At 33.5% G+C, this 21,707-nt stretch overlaps 1 protein-coding gene across 21 annotated transcripts in view; it reads right to left on the bottom strand.

Annotated features, from left to right (window-relative positions):
• LOC123611886 (centrosomal protein of 162 kDa-like) overlaps positions 1–21,707 on the bottom strand; it is a 79,230-nt gene that overhangs the window by 29,847 nt on the left and 27,676 nt on the right. For 19 of the 21 annotated variants that reach the window (XR_012500790.1, XR_012500791.1, XR_012500785.1 and 16 more), the window contains exon 3: positions 4,529–4,580. The exons of the other annotated variants lie outside the window; for them this stretch is intronic. Coding sequence is in view for 3 of the 19 variants with exons in the window: in XM_074347870.1 (XP_074203971.1) it covers positions 4,529–4,541 (13 nt within the window). In the remaining 16 variants the exon portion in view is untranslated. The remainder of the gene's footprint in view (positions 1–4,528; positions 4,581–21,707) is intronic. 21 annotated transcript variants of the gene reach the window in all.

Below are 21,707 nucleotides of genomic sequence, written 5' to 3'. Positions count from 1 at the left end.
CCTCCCTTATTGATGTGTAAGTAGCCAATGAAAAACTATGTATTTAAGATGCATAACTTGTTGTTATGCATTCTTATTGCTGTATAGTTTCTACTGTGTAAAAATACCAATGGTGAGAATAGCTTTTACAAGCTCTACCTCAAAGGGCATTTGTATAAGAAGGTCAAGTTTAATAATTGCTGTTACGTTATTTGGAAAAATCTGTACTCTTGATATGCTTGACAAATTTTTATTTCACCAATTTAAAAAAATTTACATTATAGCTGGGTCTTAATTATCATCAACAGCTTTTAGGGTTTTGGCTTTCAAATATGGTCCTAATAGCTAAACTAGTGAATGCTGGAATAATACACCATTACTAATTTTCCTCAGTGAACTGTATTGTAGCACTAAGGAATCAAACAGCAAATAAGGGAAAGCATCTCTTTATAAACTTATTTCTGTTAGTAAATGAAAAAGAAATGAGAGAATTCAAAGACTAATAACACTTTTCAACCTCCAATAAATTGATGGAGGCATCAAATATCAATAGCTGCTAACATCATAAAAAGGAGACGAGACACTAGGTGACTATGAAATAACACACCACACTCTCACAGAGGATCAAATCAAGGCTAATCATGCCTCTGGATCCAGCTGCCAGTTTGAGGAAGTAAAAAGGATGGATGAATGTGCTAAATTGTACCATGTGTATGCAATCAGTCAAATCCAGAGTATGAAAAACAGATCAAACAGGTGTATTTCAAGAAAGATATAAAAAATAAATTTGTAGACCAAAACAGACTTACAAGGAACTCTTTTTGTAAATGGTCAGAATTAAACACCAGTACCTAGGGAGACATACTTGGGTAAGAGAATCATAAACAAAAGGAAGTGATTCCTGTAACAGTAACTTAGAGGAAAAGACTTATTTAAAGGAAGGGAAGGGGCTATGATTGAGTCAGAGCACATGGATGAGCTTCTGGGAGAGCTGGCAAATTTCTGTGTATTGGGCTTTGTGGTAGTTATAAGAATGTATTATCAATCAATATAAAAAAAACTGATTAAAAAATGGGCAAAAGATCTGAATAGATATTTTTCCAAAGAAGATAAACAGATGGCTAACAGGCTCCTAAAAAGACATTCAACTTTGCTAATCATCAGAAAAATACACATCATAACCACAATGAGATATTTTGTCACACCTGTCAGAATGGCCATCATCAAAATATCTACAAATAACAAATGCTGGCAAGGATACAGAGAAAAGGGAACCCTAGTACACTGTTGATGGGAATGTAAACTGGTACAGCCACTACAGAAAACAGTATGGAAGTTATTTAAAAAAACTAAAAATAGAACTATCACAGACCCAGCAATGGAGGAGGAAGCTAGTGTGTCTATCTACCTATATATGTGTCTAGCTAATGGAACAGGAGGCTAGTGTGTCTTTGTCTGTCTGTGTGTCTATCTAATGGAGGAGGAGGAGGAGGCTAGTGTGTGTCAGTCAGTCTGTCTGCCTGCCTGTCTGTCTATCTAATGGAGGAGGAGGTGGCTAGTCTGTCTGTCTGTCTATCTATCTATCTGTATGTCTATCAATCTAACAGAGGCAGAGAAGGCTAGTGTCTATGTGTCTTTCAGTCTATCTATGCATCTGTTTAGCTAATAGAGGAGGAGGCTAGTGTGTCTATTTATCTACCTAACTGAGGAGGAGGAAGAGGCTACTGTGTCTGTCTGTCTTTATATCTATCTAATACAGGAAGAGAAGGAGGTTAGTATGTCTGTCTATCTACTTAATTGAGGAGGAGTAGGAGGCTAGTGTGTGTGTGTGTCTATCTGAGGAGGAGGAGGAGGCTCTTGTTTCTGTCTGTATGTGTGTGTGTCTGTCTGTCTGTCTGTCTGTCTGTGTCTGTCTGTCTGTATCTATCTATCAATCTATCTATCTATCTATCTATCTATCTATCTATCTATCTATCTACCTAATTGAGTAGGAGGAGGAGGCTAGTGTGTCTGTCTGTCGGTCTGTGTCTGTCTTTATAACTAACATAGGAAGAGGAAGAGGTTAGTCTGTCTGTCTAGCTATCTATCTAATGGAGAAGGAGAAGGCTAGTGTGCTTTTCTGCCTGTCTTTCTGTGTATCTATTTATCTAATAGAGGAGGAGGTTGGTGTGACTATCTATCTATATATGTCCCTATCTAATGGAGGAGGGTAGTGTGTCTCTCTGTCTATGTGTCTATGTATCTAATCGAGGAGGAGGCTAGTGTGTCTAGCTGTCTATCTATCTACATATGTGTCTATTTCTTAAGTCACCAGTTGGAGTTAGTAGAAGAACTGAAACTAAAAATTTGTGTCTTACAACATAAATCTCTAAACAGACTATATAATGCCAAGAAAAACTTAATCACTCTCAGAATATGTAACATCAGAAGCATGATTTTGTTACACTACTAATTATGATGCATTTGTATTTAATAACATTCTACTATTTCTAAGGCTTTGTTATTTCTTGAGACATAAGATGTCATTTAGAAATCTGATAAACATCTTAAAATCCTGTTTTCCTAATTCCTCTTAAAAGAAGCTACAAAAAAGGAGAAAAAGAAGGGATATGATATATCTCTCCCTACAAAACGTTTTCTATCTCTAATATCCAACTATTTGATTCTATTTTCTAACAGTCATGAATTGGCTACAAGCACTTTATGAATGTAAAATGAATAATAACAAATTCATATTTTAATTTGGTTATGTTAATGTTTAATGTCTAAAACTTGAAATATTATATTGGGAAGAATTCCAGGTGCACTATTCATTTATGTGTGCAATTTTGGAAAAGTTCATTAACTTCTATGATTTTCTGTTACTTCAACTAATGTATAAAAGATCACATTACAGTTTTTAATAAATAAGTTCATTAAGATAAATGAAAATGCATAACTCATTATAAGTGCTCAATAGTATTTTCTTCTCTCTTTCATGAGGTTGGATTGTAAATTTCCTTAGTAACTGTTAACGATGGTAGGCCAGTTTGTACTATTACATTAAAAGATTTTAATTTCACGTGATGGTGACTTATTTCACAAAACACTCAGCATGATATTAGTGCCTGCAACCTTTTCTGGCATGTAAACTATGCTCAATTATCTGTAGACTTCAGTCAATGATACATGAACCTAAAGATGTTAGCACATATCCTGACTTTTCTTTTTCTTTTTTTTTAATTGCTGAAATCATTCCCAAGGTCTGCATTAAAAAAGGTAGGATATCAGAATACTGTATTATATGCTGTGAAAGTAGAATCAAAATAGTCAACTGACCCAATCACAATAGCCTTTACTATGTTTCTGTCTTCAGATACACCAGGTGTTGGGCTTAGAAGATTAAAAAATATCATAGTGAGGAATAAAGGAGGCTTCATCCATGATTAACCTGTCAGGCCTACATTTCCATAAATCACTAGTAATATATAATTTTATATAACATATAATGCACATATCATTATATAATAATTTGTATAGCTATTACTTACTAAATGCCTGCTGTTAACTTAGGCTGTGTGTTAAGCACTTTATTTTCACTGTTTCACACCTCTAAACTACTCATGCATAAGTACTACCATCCCATTTACAAATGACAAAACTGATGTACACAAAATAAAATTTTTCCCCAAATTTACATTAATAGTTACTGACAAATCCTGGATGTGAAGAGAATCTATAACACTAGCTTAGAGCAGCCATCATAACAAACTAGCAGCCAATCATCCCCATCATAGGCAGGGACAGAACTATCACCATTCACAGTGTATCATCTAACCAGAAAGTAAGTCAGAGAAGGAAACCAAGCATCTTTATAAAACTTTCTTGGAAGCCAAAGAGAGATGTTCTTCACTCACCACCCACTCTATTGGGACCTATCAATAGTCTCTAATTCAGTAAAGTATGTTTAAATATCTTAAGAAAGGAGACACTTACTGAAGTCATACAGCCACTGCTTGTGCATCAAGGGGTCCTTGATGGAAAAAATAGTGAAATCTCTGAGAGAATCACCACATATCCTGAACTGAACCCTGAACTGCTGCTGCCCAAATCATTGGTGAGGAGGGGAAACAGTGCTGAGAAGTGTCTGGCTCTTTAGAATGCCATGGTCCAACACTGGAAACAAGATCTAAGTCCTTCATACATGGAAATATAAGGTTTGGTGTGATAAATATGTTAAAAATGTGAAAAGGATGCAAGGAACTATATTCAATATCTTGTAGTAACCTATAATGACAAAGAATATGAAAGGAAATACATGAGTGTATATGTATGACTGAAATATTATGCTGTGCACCAGAGGTTGATGCAACACTGTAAACTGACTATGCACCAAAAAAAAAAAAAAGGTGAAAAGAAATATCTTATTTTTATATCCTTAGAGGAGATTAATAAAAATTGATTCAATATTTTATAACAGCTCAATTTGCAGTGATTTATGGTTAGTAAGAAAGACTAGTTCAAAAGCAGGGTCTACTAAAATTAAACTACGTATGTGAATAAAACTTACCGAAAACAGTCATTTTTGTTAGCCTTTTGATCAAATGAAAGAATCTCCAAATCTATGAAATATGAAGTAGGAAAATATGAATTTTAGAATGCCTTCTGATTTCATATAAACAAGTCTGGCTCCTTATTTTTATTCAAATGGAGATCAATAACCTTACTACTTATGAGTAATTACCACAGTGACACCATGACCAAGTTAAAAGGGCATGCAAAAGTAGATTACATTTTCCTTTCTAAATGTCTTTTTCTTCATGACTGCATCAGAAACTTCACATTTCACAGATCAACTGATATCCTTGTGTCCAGTGTGTATAAATGTGTTTCATCTCTTTTAATTTCATTTTCCAGAGAATGAAAATTCCTGACCTCTAACCAGAAATAATAGCATGTTATTTATTAGAGGCAGTGAGAAGATCCCACCAATATGCATGAATGCTATGAAACCAAATGGCTGAGAATTTGTTTTTAATCACAAAGAATTAGTAGTTATTTTTAAGCCTCATGGTAATTGAGGGCCAGGTTTAAATGCACTTACTATCATATCATTATAATAAAATAAAATTTAGAATAAATACCCTAAAGTACAGAAGGGAAAGCATATGAAGTGTTTTATAAATTCCTGCAAGTTCGTACACTTTTTGATGTACATATTCCCATTACATTTGATTTTTTAACCCCATTAACTCAAATATTGGTAGAAAAACATATACATATTTATGAATTATAATCTCATCCAGAATGTCAACACTGCTTTGCAATCACCTATCTCTACTCTCTCTCTTTCTGGTATGCAAGAGAAGACAGATCTGTATAGAATTCTTCCTTTGGGTTCAACATCATCATTTCTTTATGCTCTTTCCCTTGATTTTTTTTTTCAGTCTCTCTCATTGGATCTATATGCAGAGTTTTCAATGTTTATGTTTCTTAGGATTCTGGAACTGGAACTCTTTCCTATTCCATGCTCTTTGGGAGCATGCTATTCCCAAAGACCTCCAAGTGGCTTCACTTAACTTCAAAATCTATTCAGGCACACTGGTTTCTCTACTGCATTCCATTTACATTTTTAAATATCAGTCTCCATGTAGATGTCCAATAGAAACCTACATTTAGCTTTAAATCTATATACCTGTTCCTACACATGTATTTTCTAGCTTAGTTACCTCATGATTCTGTTGACCAAGTTATAAGTCTCACAGTTATCTTTGGCTCCAAAACCCCCAATAATCCAATCACAGACTTGATTTTGGATCCAAAATATCTTTGGAGTATGTCTTTATTGCTCCCAAATAGGGCAAACCTTTTCTATATGTAATCTAGTCTCTTTCTCACTGGTCCTCTTACCACTTCTCATTCACTATTTTATTCTTCTGATTTGATGATAAATTTTATTTTTGAAATTCAAATCTAAGCATGTGACTCATTAAGGATCTTGGAAATAAAGTTACATTATTATATATGAATTCAGTAATTTTCCAAAGAAAGAACCCTGGGACATTTGGTCTTTCCTGGAACATTGAAATGCATATTTTTAACTCTAAGTCAGGTTGCAGATTGAACTATAAACAAAGAGAAGTGACTTTAATGCATATAGATCATAAAATATATGAGGTGAGCACCTGAATGATAACATCAATCAAATTTATAATGCTGATAAGTGAGTCTAAGATAAGCTCTGGAGCTAAAGTCAGGTTTGTGATTCAGGTGAGGCTTTTCAAGGTAAGAGTTCATGCTTGTATTCATTTCCTATTGCCACTGTAACAAATTACTACAAACATTGGTATTAATAAATCATAAATTCATTATCTCATAGTTCTGGAGGTCTGAAGTCAGAAATCATCAGATACACGAGCTGACATCAAATTATCAGCAAGGATGCTTCCTTGTGAAGGCTGAGAGGAAAATCCAATCACCTTGCCTTTTTCAGCTTCCAATGGCCTGTATTCCTTGGCTTCTGCTCTTTCTCCATCTTTAAGACACATCTTCCAGTTTCTACTTTCCTCATCACATCACCTTTTCCCCTTTGGTAGTCAAATCTCCCTCTGCCTCCCCTTTATCAGGACACTGTGATCACAGGTAGGCTCATGAGGGTGTTCCAGGGTACCTTCTCCCATCTCAGGATCTTTAATTTAATCTCATCTGCAGAGTCCTGTTTGCTCTATAAGGTATCATTCACAGGTTCCAGGATCCAGGACCTGGATATCTTGGGAGGTCGTTATTCTGCCTACCACAATGTTCCAGCCCCCAACATAACTTTACACATACACACAGTAATTTTACATACACACACACACACACACACACACACACACACACACACACACACACACAAGTTTCAATTGTATATGGCTTTGCCAAATTCCTACTCAACCTCAAAACCAGTTTGGTTTCTAGGGTGAGTAGGAATTTGGTATGGCATTACCTCTTCTATAAGGCTTCTTCTAATATCCTTCACTGTCTTCAAGATCATCCCTCTGAACTTCGTGCATATTTTTGTGAGGTGATTCACTTGGTTGCAACTCTTGTTATATTTGAGATTCTTGTATATTTTTATTTTTGCAACCCTAGTGATTAGCACAATAACAACCCAAGGTATAATGATACAGTAACACATAAGAAAGCGTTGCATTGTGCACTACATAAAAATGTTTACTGATTTCTAGAATTCCTTGGGTAGTCACTTGGCACACAATGTTTACTCTAATTGATAATATGTAATCAACTGAGTAATTAGTATTTATCATGTGCTTACTATGTGTAGGTATTGTGAAATTTTTTACTTCAAGTATCAGTTTATTTGAAGACAAGTGAATACAAGTGAAGACAGTAAGTTGTGAAGAAGTAAAATAACTCTCAGATAAATTAAGATAAAATACTTCTTAGTTTAAAAAAATGTTTTTTTCTCTATATTATGTATACATTCTACTTTAATCAAAAGAAAAGAATAAGAGGTAGCAGAAAATTATTTCAAACAATCAGATTAAACTTTTATTTTATATGTGTTTATGTGGATCACAGTTAATTTCTGTTCCCTTCATGTAAAAACTATGCACATGCTAGATACTTTTATTTAAAATATTCAAACTTTGGTGACTTAATGCTCCAGTGTTAAAATAAGTCTACAGTCAAGCTTCTGCATTAAAAATATGTAGATTACATTTTGGATAATACAGTTTGTAAAAAAAAATACAGTAAATTTGATATTAGTAGTTACAATAAGGCAGAGTTTATAATATTTTAATCTCAACGCTGCCAATAACTAGTTGTGTAACTTCAGGCAAATAACTTAATCTTTCAAAATATCCATTTCCTCATCTCTAAAATGGGTAAACACTGGCATTTATTTACCTGATAAATTAGCTTATTGTAAGAAGTAAACAATGCAGTGCCTATAAGGCATTTAGGTCAATGTCTACCTTCAATAAATTGTAGCTATGAAATTTCTTCTAAATCGTGCCACAGGGCTGTGGCTAAATCATAGCTTTTCCAATAGCTAAACAACTTAATTTTATTTTAGGCCAGAATTAGGATACACTTGACATTAATGAGATTCCAAACCTAATATATTGAAAATATGGGTCACAATAGAAAGAGCTGGGGGTTATATGTCTCCGTAGGTATCTCAATAAATGAGATGAAGTAAGAAGGATTTAAGGGTTGTCTTAGAGAGACATGAATTCTAGTTAACTTAGAGCAAGGCAGAAGGTAGTTTGTTGTCTCTGAAGGTTGCTTCCTCACATAATGAAAATAAACTTAGTTTAGATCTTAGCAACTTTTCTGAAGGAGCAAAGCATCTTCATGGTGTCACCAGTTTGCCCCCAGTTTAATTAATTGTCTCAAGTTCTTCCAACTTAAATAAAGTCTGTATAATATAAAGTCTGAGGACCTAGTGTATAATTTGGGGACTATAACTGATAACACTGTATTTAATTGAAATTTTCTAGAAGAGTAGAACTTAAAAGGTTCTCATTTTTTAAAAAGATAAGATGTGAGGTGGTGGTATTTTTAATTAACTATGGATTCCTTTCACAATATATAATAAGTATATAAAATCATCATGTTGCACATTTTAAATAATACAATTTGATTTGTCAATTGTACCTCAGTAAAGCTGGAAAAAAATAAATTCTCACTGAGAAAAAAAAAGTTTGCATGTTATTTTCTCAAGACATGTTTTACAATTCTATACTATGAAGGAAAAGGAATATCAAAAGTAGTCAAAAAGTTTTACTTTCTAAAAGCCTTAATTACAAATTAGTCACTTTTTCAATTCCCATTTTACTAGTGTTTGAAGTATATTACTAAAGCATTTATAAAAACATTCTCTCTTAGGGCCACTGTAATTTTATTTACTCCATTTTTCACCATCATTCAAAAATCTGCAATGTTGCATATTGAGCCAAAAGAGTTGATGTACTAACAAGGAGGGATATTAATGAAAGAATGATTCTAACTCTATACAAAAGTCTCCCTAATCTTTGGTTTGTAGCATTACAGATTGTCTATTCACTGTATCATTTGTCAACATGCTATTATTATGAAAAGACTGAGTAATATACCATAATTTCAAATTATGTCAGAGTTTTAAAGCAAAACAAAAAACTTTGGCTGTTTTCCACCAATATTTACCATCTCTTTCCATTTATGAATATTTTCTTTATGAATAATGTTTGGATATAAAGAAGCTGTATAACCACAGAGATTTACATTTTACTTGCATATAATAATTGGTAAGAATAATGTAATGCCTTGGTGAAGTACATAAAAACTGCACTTACTTGTTCACTAGCCATGTTGAACACTGCCAGGAGCCCTATTTCTAACACATCTGTGTAACTAATAAACTGCCTTCAGGCTAAAGCAGCTAGTACACAATGTCTTTGTCACTGAGAAGTGGCAAAACTCTCTTGACTTAATGATTAAAAATGTTTTCTCACTTCTTCCTTGTAGGAAAACTCTAGATCCTCTTGAAATGTTTGGTCACTTCATTTGGAAAGCAGATGAAATGAACACCTAGATGCTACTGTTTCATTGCTGTTGTTTAAGTTGCTGTATAAACTGTTAGGGAATAAAAGCTGTTAGGGAATAATAATCCAAAACAATAACAACAAAACCTAAGATATAGTCCGTAGATTTCTATTTTAAAATACACTCTATCAACACTTAAAAGGGAACCAACACAGATTACACAGTGAAAAAAATAAATTAATGGGAGAAAATATTTTTTCAAATATTAATTGCTTCTAACTTTTATCTCAGTTGGAAAGAATGAAGTATTAATGAGCTTTTAATCTCCATAAGGGTAAATTAAATTTACACAGAGTAATCTCTGATCCCTAGTCACAGCTTACACTTTGTAATCTCAGCTGGTTGTCCAGCAGTCTTGGTGTGGGAGGTTGGATGCTTATTGTAAATTCATTACTAATAATGTAAAAATAACTTGAAGCTTTTCTACTCATAGTGGGTAAATCATACCATTTTCATATACAAAAGAATAGGTTAAAAAAATGTTTGGCAAAATACAGCAATCAAGGTAACTGAAACTTTGCTTCTTGGTAAGCACAATAAAAGCAGTTACAACTTCAGATTAGTAGCCTGTTCAAAGCTATTTTACCCATAAAAGTAAATTTATTTTAACTTTGAAAAAAGATCAAATTAGTTGCAGTATAAATACTGAGTGACTATTATGAACCTAACTGGGCAGTTTATACCTCTGCATGTGCAAAAAAAATAGTTACTTTTTAAATGCCGTTTACAACATTGATACATAATGATCCATGCTGATAACATGGACTTTCTTCATTGAATATAAGTAAAATTTCAAATGTATGTGGAAAAAAAAGTGAAAAGCAAGCAGATAATATGGGACAAATTAATGAACATCTTACTAATTTCAATATTCTCTTCTAACCTTAAAATAAGCAGATACCTTGGGTTATCTATTGGCATTGCACTAAATTTTCATTTTAAATTATGAGTCTCATTTTTAATATAATAATCTATGTTCTTTTTCAGCATATAAAGATTTTCATCTCAACTGAACAGCTTCTTTTATTTACTCTGTAAGAATGTACTCACAAACTAAATTAGGAAGCTTTATGGCTTCTAACTTTTACCCATACTGGATAAAGTCAAAGTCCTGATAAGCAAATATGGGACTGTAATTTGGTCCTTTGATATTCACACTTAGAAACATACTGAAAGTTACACTGCTTACCCCAGATATTCAGCTATGTGGAGGCAAAATTCAATCCAACATCTGATCACAGTGAAAACTTGCCCTCTTTCCCAGAAATCTCTCTGCCTCTAGTGTTTTTAATAGGATATCCCTGTCCCTGTAACTCCAGGAGTGTAGCAGTTGTCAGTGTGAGTTCTTTCTGAGATAAAAAGACCTCAATAGGATCCCAGCTGTACCATTTATCTGCTGCATTACTTTACAGAACTTATTTCCCTCAGTTTCCTCATTAGTAAAACAGTAATAATGACTGCCTCTCAGATTGTTGGGAAGATTAAAATTACATAGTGCCTGTATTCAGCACAATGGCTATCACATGTTATAAACACAATAATGCTAGAGGTAACTATCATCATTTATGTGTCTTTGGCAAATCATTTTACCTCACTCTAGACTTTGATGTCCTCATTAATAAACTAAATTAGTGAAATGTTCTCTTCCATAAGTCTTTTATTTTTCTATAAAAATAATGGCAATAATGCTACTATAATCAAGTAAATTAAAATTTGGTAAGTTTTTATTAAACTGTATTCAGTGCAAAACAATCTGTCTTATATATAGGACAGAATCTTACATTACAAACTGAACTTGGACTTTGAACAGAACACTGGAACAGAAATTGGCTTAGCTATTTTTGTAAGTATTATATAATACATTCCATAAGAGAAATAATCAGACCCTAATATGTAATTTTATTATCTGAAGTTAATGTGTAGTTAATAGGGATGACAGGTATCAAAGACATGGAGGCCCTATTCAAAACCTAAAGACATAAAACATTTGATGGAAAAAAATACAACATAGAATAGTATAACTATCATTAGATGGTGTACTAATTACTTGGCATAAAAAGGCTCTGTCTTGTGATCCTTGCTCCAGCCAGATTGTAAAGATGCTTTTCTGGAAGGTACTGGACAAGCTCCTACCTTAAAATCTTTGCACATGCAGTTCTCTGCCTAAACATATCTTGCTCCCTCATTTCATGTCTTTGATGAAAATAAAGCTCTGAAGGTCCTTCTCTGCTCATTTTATTTATAATGTAAACTCCTTCCCCAGCTGAGGCAATCTTTATTCCCTTTCCTCTTTCAACACCTTCACCTCATTTAAAACCCTTTTAAAAACTGATAGCATTTATCACTACTTAATACAGCACATGTTTTTATTATTTATTTTGTTTATTGTCTATTTCCTTCCATTAGAATGTAATTTTTAAAGAAAATTTTAATTGCTTTTTATTTCCACTTTTGTAAAGTAGTACTTAAAACAATGCCTAGCATATAATAGACATTCAATAAACATGTTGAAAGAGTAAATTAAGTACCTCCAAAATTTTACAAAACAAGAAAATTGATAGAAATACAATCTCTAAGCAGTAGTACTAGCAGCTATCATTCAGCCAGGGAAGAGAAATATACTTTCCACTTTATATATTCTTTTTATAACTTTTGAATGAACACATTAATTGTATGCATTCACATTTAAATATAAATATTCTAGATAGAAAGGATGTTTCTTAGAGACTCTAAATATTGAATATGATGGAGAGAAGTGAGTTGGCTGACCACAGATTACACAGACTACAATCTCCCATCTGCTTCTTTAAATGACCACTAGATTTTTCTGAATGTTTACTATAAGATAAATTTATTTCATTTATTTTTATGATTTCTATCTTTGGTAAGTGGCTGTTACTCAAACAGTAAGCATAAAGAAAACTATTTACTCTTTTGGGTCATTAAAAAAATCACTTTCTGTGCAACTTCATCTACATGGTTTCGCAGATTTTTTTTTTGATATAAACAAGTTCAGTTGTTATTCCACAAGTGAGTTGGGAAAATGTGCTTCTGCTCATAACTAAATTTTTTAACCTAAAGTAAGTTCTCCCTCATACTAAGAAAACATCTCTTTCAATTAGATCCAGGCCACCAGATACAAGAAATATCAAGTTCATGTCAAATGTATCAAAAGTATTGCAGTGGGAACTCAGTCTTTTCCTGAATCCCTCTGAAGTGTCTCTTCAGTACAGTTGCTACTAGTCACATGTAGATTTTTAAATTAAAATAAAATATTCAAGTCTTAGTTGCACTAGCCACATTCCAAGTTCTCAGCAGCCACATGTAGCTAATGACCTCCATTGGGGACAGCACAGATAAAGGATATTTTAATATTTTCACCACTTACAGCACTGCAAAAATGGATTTGTCCTGCCCTACCTGAGGCTTAGGCAAAAAAGGACTGCATAAATCTAGAGATTGTAAGTACATCAAACATATATGGTAATGGCTTTTTCATGTGAAGATATATTCCTTTAAGCATCCCTTGACCATTTTTTGGTAAAATAGAGGACAACAGCATCCAGGAATGTGTTTGTACATATTATACTTACTAGGTTTTCAATAAGCATACATTGAAAAAGTAGCTAATCATTACTTCATGGCTGCTTATCATGTGCAAAACACTATTTGAGACCTTTGCAAGAATATTATTACATATATCATTATACATAGTCTACTATTATATATATGTGCATAAATAAATTCTACCAGAAATTGATATTATATAGCAGTCATTTCTGTTCTGTTTTTAATCCATCACTTGAGAAAACTATTGAATCAGAATTATATAGCTCAATATTATTGCATAACTATTTAAAATGAAAGAATTCTATATGTAGATTATAATTCAGTGCACAAAAATGTTAGTAAACTAGAAGTTTTCTGGTCATACCAGATCCTTTGACTTCTTCATATGTAAGAGCCTTCTTTAAAGGCTCCAGTACTACTCCCTCTCAGATTTTTCACTCCTATTCCTCCTTTAGAGTTTAGATCAACTGTCATCCTCTCATAAAGCAAACACTTCCCCTCCTTGTAGGCTCAACAAGGCCCTATGTAACATTCTTTCATAGTACTGTTGATGCAGCCTCATATTTAAGTTTGTACTCAAATATTTAATTTCCTTACTTGATTAAAAGCTGATCCTTTCCACTAGAGAATGAGCTTTATCAAAGCTGGGACTATTTTATTCACCTGTATCTCTGACACTTGTACATGGTGTATGACCAGTTAATTTAAAAAATAAATTAATGCTACCCATGTTTCTTCATGAGTCATCTCCTTCCAAACTTCTGGCTTACTGAAATTAACTTAAATGTGATAATAGTTTAAGTGGGTGGGAGGGAAAAGAGACCACTTCTTTTGGATCACTGCCTTAAATGCTTCTCTTCCTCACAGATTTCAATCTCCTTCTGTTTAAAGATTAACACCACAGTGTCAACATGTTATACTGGAAAGTATAAAAACATAGGCGTGAGAACACTTCTGTTCTCCCTTATGTTACTTACCCACTGCATGACCCCAGGAACTGAGCTTGTTTCCTAATCTGTGAAATGGGAATAGAACCACCTGTCTCAGTTTACTCAGATGTACCCAGTTTTGTGAGGGTCATATGATACAATTTGTGTAAGAACATTTTTTGAAATCCAAATTATTATGCAAAACTTGGGAAGGCACTTAAGCTTTTGAGTAGTATGGTTCTTGTTTTCCTCACTGCCAAATTTAATTTTTTCCACTTTAACTAGATTTCTTTTCTTCTGCCTGCAAACACTGAGAGTGTTTCCCTCTCCTTTCCTGCTGTATTTGATTCTCCATCTGTCTACCATCCCATTTTTGTTTTCCCTTTTACTGCCAATCCACAACATTTTTTTTTTTTTTCTTATCAGGTAACTTACTTGTAAAGCCTTGCAGTCTGGCCTCTTTCTCTACCACTTTACAAAACTGTTCTCAAATGGATGCCTCCATGTCATAGCCTATGGCCATTTCACCATGTTGGTTCTACCTAAACCCTAACTTATGCTTTCAGCAGTTTCTTCCAATAGCTACACACTCAAAAATGGTGGTTATATACAGTTAGTCTACATTCCTATTTCAGTATTACTTTGGAAGAGTTTCTAAGTTCCTATTTAAAATCCACATAAAAATAACTGGACAGTTCTCTCCTGTATAAAATGAAATATACATTTGTTTGACAACAAATTATCAAGTAAATAACCAGTTCAGTTAAGATATCTTTTGAGTCACAAGAATGATGTAAGTAAATCGCTGGTTTTGTTTGCTAGGAAAAAGGTCACCATCATCACCACTAGCAACAACAAAAACTGACCAAGTTGTAATTCTTAAAAATCAAGATAAAATCAGCATCAACTTGTCCTTCCCAGAGCAAACTTCCTCTCCTATAGATGTGGTTCAAATGTAAAGTGATGCATACTCAACTGAGAAATTTGTACATGCAAAATATATAAATACTTTTCCCCTAGAAGTGGAATGTGTGCAGGTGTGTGAGGGTGTAACTGTGCCTCTATCTTGTGGTCTTTAAGTAGGTCAGTCACTGGTTAAAAAAATACCTACTGGCCTTCTACTCCACATCAGTCACTATTCAAAATGTTTATATCTGCTATTGAACTAAAATGTATGAAGTCACCTCTGTAGAGCTTATGTGTTTGGATAGACAATAAATAAATAAATATATAGAATTTAAACCCAAATATTTACATAAAAATTATCATAATTGCTATGAGCAGATGTAATGATAGAAAACATCATGGGATAGGGACTTAAGAGTCACATGAGCAGGAAACCAATGATGAGGCTGTTTGAGTAGACCAGCTGCAAGGTGGTGATGGTATGGCATAGAATGATGGCAGAAAAGATGGAGACTGACTGACCTATTTGCAATATAGTTTGGAAGCAGAAACAATGGATATCCAGAAGGACTAAAATATGGGGTAGAGGAAAAATAAGAATTAAAGATGATTTGTGGTTTCTGATTTGAATTTCTGTGTGGCAGGGGCCCCAAATATTAAGATGAACAGGCACAGATATGGATTGGAGGTGAATAAAATTTATCTTTTAAATATTTTAAGATGACTAAAATAATCAATTGAAAAATCTCACAGATTAGTTAAATGCATGACTTTAGAGCAGGGGTTGGCAAACTTTTTCTATAAAGGGATAGCTAGTAGATAATTCTGGCTCTCTACTGAAACTGCTCAACACTGATCTTGCAGCAAAAAAAGGAGCCATAGAAAATACCTAAGCAAATGAACATGTCTGGATTTCAATAAAATTTTATCTTTGGACACTTGTCGACTTAAAGAAAAATGTACAACCTGAGAGGAATGAGTTTAAGTTTTATTCAGGGATCTTATTAAGTAAGGACTATAGCTCAGGAGACAGCTGCTTAGTAGCTCTGAGGAAACTGCTCTAAAGAGATGGGGAGAAGCCAATTTATATATGATTTTTGGCTAGGAAATACAGTCAAGCATACATTCTTGGTAAAAGATTACTGCTACTCACAAAGAACAGGTATCTCAGGTTAATGACTTTAGCACTTTTCTATGTATGAGGAGATGCAAGAATGTGGGGTCATTAAAATTCTTTCTGAAATATACATCTATCTAAGGGACCTGCTTTTTCAAAACACAGGTTCCTCACCCTGTTTTTCATCCTGAATTCCTCTCAGGTTGGGTGGGCAACTAGAGTGGCTGATGACTTAATCTTTGTAGAACTGGGTGGTGAGCAACACTGCTTCTTTTTTGTTTATGTACTGTAATTTGAATTTTATATAATTTTATGTCATGAAATATTATTCACATTTAGATTTTTTCTAACCATTTAAACCTATAAAACCACCTCACATCTGGGCAAAAACAGACTTTGAGTTGTATTTGACCTATGGGTTATAGTTTTACAACCCATCTTTTAGGCAGAGAATAGTTCCAGTCTGAAGAAAGCAGATAGTAATTAAAATCATAAAAATAAATGAAACTACATAAGAAGTGTAGGATAATATAAAAGATGATTCAGATATAAGGCCTGGGAAACTCTAAGAGTTAAAGATTATATAGAAGAAGACAGTGTGAGGAAGAATGAAAAGAAGCAAGTTAAGCAGCAGAAAGAAACCAAACAGAATATGATGCCATGACCTTGAGAAAGAAAAAGGCAATGCTGACAGCCATCAGATGGAAGCTAGCCTGGCACAGAGCTAGGCCATGGTGTTTTCCAGTTGAATGTGAACAATTGCAACACCAGCTTGGGACAAGGTCACTATGTAACCACAATGTCATGAAACAAAAAACAAGAGGACTCTTTGACTGCAGACAAATACAAGAACACCATGAAAACTACAAATATTTCCAACTAATAAAGAGTAACATCTGCTTCTTCACAATTAAAGCTTTAGTCTCATCCTGTTCTTTCTACCTACAAAATAAAAATTAAGATGCACAGCCATGTATCCAGTTGCTTCCTCAAAGCACTCAGTCTAGAACAGATTTCATTCCTTGAACCTTCCTCCAAATCATATAATACAAACCCAAAACCTATAACAAGAATTTCTTGGCACACTCTAATTAAGATGCCTCACAGTTTCCTATGGAATATAGTCTCCCTCCTGCACCAGGTATCCAGAAGTCCAATTTGTTCAACTACAAGTGGTCTTTGACTGGTGGATCTCAGCAAAGAGAATGTCTCAAAAAAGGACTTTTAACTATATCAGATGCTAATGAGAAGTCAAATAAGATGGGAACTGAAAAGTGATCTGTGGATTTGTTTACATGAAAATAGCTGGTGTGTTTAACAACAACAAAAATAGTCCATTTGAGTGATTGAAGCAAATGTCAGACTGTAAAGGGACCTTGTATAAATACTGCATACAAAAATAAAAACAGCATTCACAGACAAGTCTGTAAGTATTTGAATTTGATGTGAAGAGCAAAAATGGATTCATTTCACCAGTGACTACTCTTGTATGTTCTAATTATAGTCTCTTAGTTAATTTCTATTCCTAAAATTCTTTATAGGTGCTGCTTAGCATGCACTGAATTAAAGATCTGTAGTAAAATCTCTTTTGATGATAAGATTTCAAGTATTTCTATCCTAAGAATGGCACAAAGTAACTAGAATGATTTTAGGTGGGAAATAATTCAGCAATTATACGTTTCACAGGGAAATATTTCTGCAACATCAAAAGATTTTCATGGGGAAAAATAAATATAGATAATTATTTTTCAATTAGTCTAAAATATTTTCATGGGAAAACCAATACATGGGTAAAATAATTCATTTATCTGGAAGTCCTGGATAACAATCACAACAGTGTAATATATATTATTCACATAATCAAAATATCAACATAGTTGTTTTTCATGTAAAAAGTAAATTCTAGTCTTAGGAATCTGAATTTATTAAAAATAATTTTGTTTCTTTTGGTTTTTCTTTGATGTTCAATACTAGAGAATGCGATTCTGCCTTGCAATCTCTTTTCCAGTAACCAGGGTAGAATATCATGGCTTATTTAAAAAAAAAAAAAAAAGGAGTAAATGGTTTTAAGATTCAAACTGAGCTCTCACTTTCTCTAGTATATATTTACAATTCTTTCTGTTGTAATTCAGCCTACTTCTTTTTTGTCTAACATAGATAAAATATCATTGCCAGTCATCACACCTATGGCTACAGGCTTAGGCAGGAATGCTTCTGCTGTATTTCACATCTTCAAAGCAGGGCCTCGGTCTCTTTTGAGATGCATATTAATTAGATAGGATCAACTGAAGTACTTTAAAGAGCTCTAAGAATTTTTATCCTCAATATTAGACTTCTTCACCACCTCTTCCATGCTGCTTCTATTCCAAAGAATAAAACTTATGACCTATTCCACCACAAAATGAAGCATAGGATTGACACACTCCACAGAAGGGACCTCTAGAATGCAGCAGCTCCATCTCTGTTGGTGAGCCCTCCTCACAAGTCAGCTGCTCTGGAACAGATGAGACCTGGAAATGCTTCTCAACCACACCTAACGGTAGTGTCAATCCTTCTGTTCTACAAAATGAAGGAAATCTATTCCTTAGCATCTTGGTAGACTCTACATTTATTTCCTCTTTTTTTTTTTTTTTTTTTTACTGTTTCTTATTCTTTCTCATATTTTCCTGTATTCTCCTTTAAGTTTCATATCCAGACTATAACATGCCCAGTTAAGTCAGAATCTCTAGGGGGTGAAATGTAAACATCAGCATTTAAGAATCCTTTTTGGAAGTTCCCTAAGTTATTCAAATATGCAGCAAAGACTGGGGACCTCTGGTTAAGGTCATTGCTGATTACTGTAATCTCCTTAAATACTATTTATTGAATCCCTACTCCTATGTACCATTTACAAAGTGTATCTTCACAACATCCCTGGAAGACAATGTTTTATTAAACACATTTTATTGGTAAAGAAATGAAACTCCAAAGTTAAGTACTTGCAAAGACCATCAAGAGTGGCTGGACAGAGCCAGGATACAATCCAGTGCTCTCTCCACCTACCCAGCTGCTTTATGGAAGGAATATAAAACTTTTTGTATGTTCTCTTATCTTTTTGCTTTGCTTTTGTTTTAGTAAGATATAACTGACATGTAACATATTAGTTTCAGGTGAACAACAAAATGATTTGATATTCACATACACTGCGAAATGATCAGTGTCTAGTTACCATCTGTCACCATATAAAGTTACAAAATTTTTTTCTAGTGATGAGAACTTTCAAGATTTACTCTCTTAGCAACTTTTAAATATGCAACACAATTTTATTGACATCAGTGATCATGATGTATATTACATTCCCAGGACTTCTTTATTTTGTAACTGGAAGTTTGTAACTCTTAACTCCCATCTCCAAATCCATCTACCTCTCAACACCCTTGCCCTCTGGCAACTACCAGTCTAGCCTCTGTATCTGTTAGTTTGGTTTTGTTTGTTCATGTTTTGTTTTATAGATTACACATTTAAGTTAAATCATATATTTCTCTATCTGACTTATTTAACTTAGCATAATACCCTGAAGATCTATCCATGCTGTCACAAATGGCAAGGTTTTATTCTTCTTTATAATCTAGTAGTATCCCATCATAAATATAGCTTGGCTACTGTAAATAATGCTGCAGTGAACATAAGGGCACATACACCTTTCTGAGTTAAAATTTTCCTATTTTTCAAATAAATGCCCAGTAGTGGAATTACTGGATCTTTTGGTAGTTCTACTTTTAGTTTTTTGAGGAATTTCCATACTGCATTCCATAGACACTGTAACAATTTACATGCCCACCAACAACGTACAAGGGTTTCCTTTTTTTCCATGTTTTCTCCAACACTTGTTATTTCTTGTCCTTTTGATAATAACTGTTCTGTCAGGTGTGAAATGACATCTCATTGTGGTTTTGATTTGCATTTCCCTGATGATTAACGATAATATCTTTTCATGTTCTTGTTAGCCATCTGCATTGTCTTCTTTGGAAAAATGTCTATTCAGATCCTCTGCCAATTTTTAAATTGGACTGTTTGTTCTTTTTGTTATCAAGCTGTATGCATTCTTTATATATTTTGGATATTAACTTCTTATCAGTTATATGATTTGCAAATATCTTCTCCCATTCAATAGATTGCCTTTTCATTTTATTGATGACTTCCTTTGCTGTGCAGAAGCTTTTTAATTTGATGTGATCTCAATTGCTTATTTCTGCCTCTGTTGCCCTACCTTTGGAATCAGAACCAAAAAGTAAGTCACCAAAACCAATGTCAATGAGTTTACCTGCTATGTTGTTTTCTTCTAGGAGTTGTATGGTTTCTGGTCTTACTTTCAAGTCTTTAATCTATTTTGAGTAAATTTTTGTTCATGGTGAAAGAGAACACAGTCTGATTTCATTCTGTTCCATGTGGCTGTCTATTTTTCCCAAAACCATGTATTGAAGAGACTGTCATTTTTCCATTGTATATTCTTGCCTTGTTTGCACCCTTTAATTAGTCATATATATGTGGCTTTCTTTTTGGGCTTTCTATTCTATTCCATTGATCTATGTGTCTGTTTTTATGCCACTACCATACTGTTTAGACTACTACATCTTTGAAATATAGTGTGAAATCAGGGACTGTGATACCCCCAGCTTTGCTCTTCTTTCTCAAGATGGCTTTGGCTATTCCAGATCTTTAGTGGTTCCATAAAAATTATAGGATTGTTTGTCCTGTATCTGTGAAAAATAACATTGGAATTTTTACAGGGATTACACTGAATGTGTAGATTGTTTTGGGTAAAACAGACTTTTTAACCACATTAATCACTCCAATTCTTGAGCACAGTATCTTTCCATTTATTTGTGTAATCTTCAATTTACTTCAACAACATCTTACAGTTTTCAATGCACAGGACTTCACCTCCTTGGTTAAATTTATTCATAGGTATTATTCTTTTTGATATAATTGTGAATAGGGTTGTTTTCTTAGTTCTTTTTCCCAATAGTTTGTTGTTATATAAAAACACAACAGATAGTTATATATTGATTTTGTACCCTGCAACTTTACTGAATTTGTTTATTAGCTTTGACAGTTCTTTTGGTGAGGTTTTTAGGGTTTTCTATATACAAAATCCTGTTGTCTGCAAATAGTGATGGTTTTACTTTGTCATTTCCAACTTAGCTGCCTTTTCTTTTTCTTGCCTAACTGTTCTGGACAGCATTTCCAATACTACATTGAGTAAATGTGGCAAGAGCAGGAATCCTTGTCCTGTTCCTGATCTTAGAGGGAAAGCTTTCAACTTCCCACTGTTGAGTATGATGGTAGCTATGGGCTTGTCACATATGATCTTTATTATGTTGATGCATGTTCTGTCTATGACCACTTTATTGAGAGGTGTTTTTTTTTTTTTTATCATGAATAGGTGCTGAATTTTGTCAATTGCTTTTCCACATCTATTCAGGTGATAATATGACTTAACCTTCATTTGTTTTTCTTTTTTGTTTTTTTTTTTTAACTTTTTTTTATTGAGTTATAATCATTTTACAATGTTGTGTCAAATTCCAGTGCAGAGCACAATTTTTCAGTTATACATGAACATATATATATTCCTTGTCACATTTTTTCCTCTG

Source organism: Camelus bactrianus, chromosome 19, assembly GCF_048773025.1.
Source record: "Camelus bactrianus isolate YW-2024 breed Bactrian camel chromosome 19, ASM4877302v1, whole genome shotgun sequence".
NCBI classification, from domain to species: Eukaryota; Metazoa; Chordata; class Mammalia; order Artiodactyla; family Camelidae; genus Camelus; species Camelus bactrianus.
Note: the sequence above shows the minus strand (reverse complement) of the source record. Positions and strands in the feature narration are given on the sequence as shown.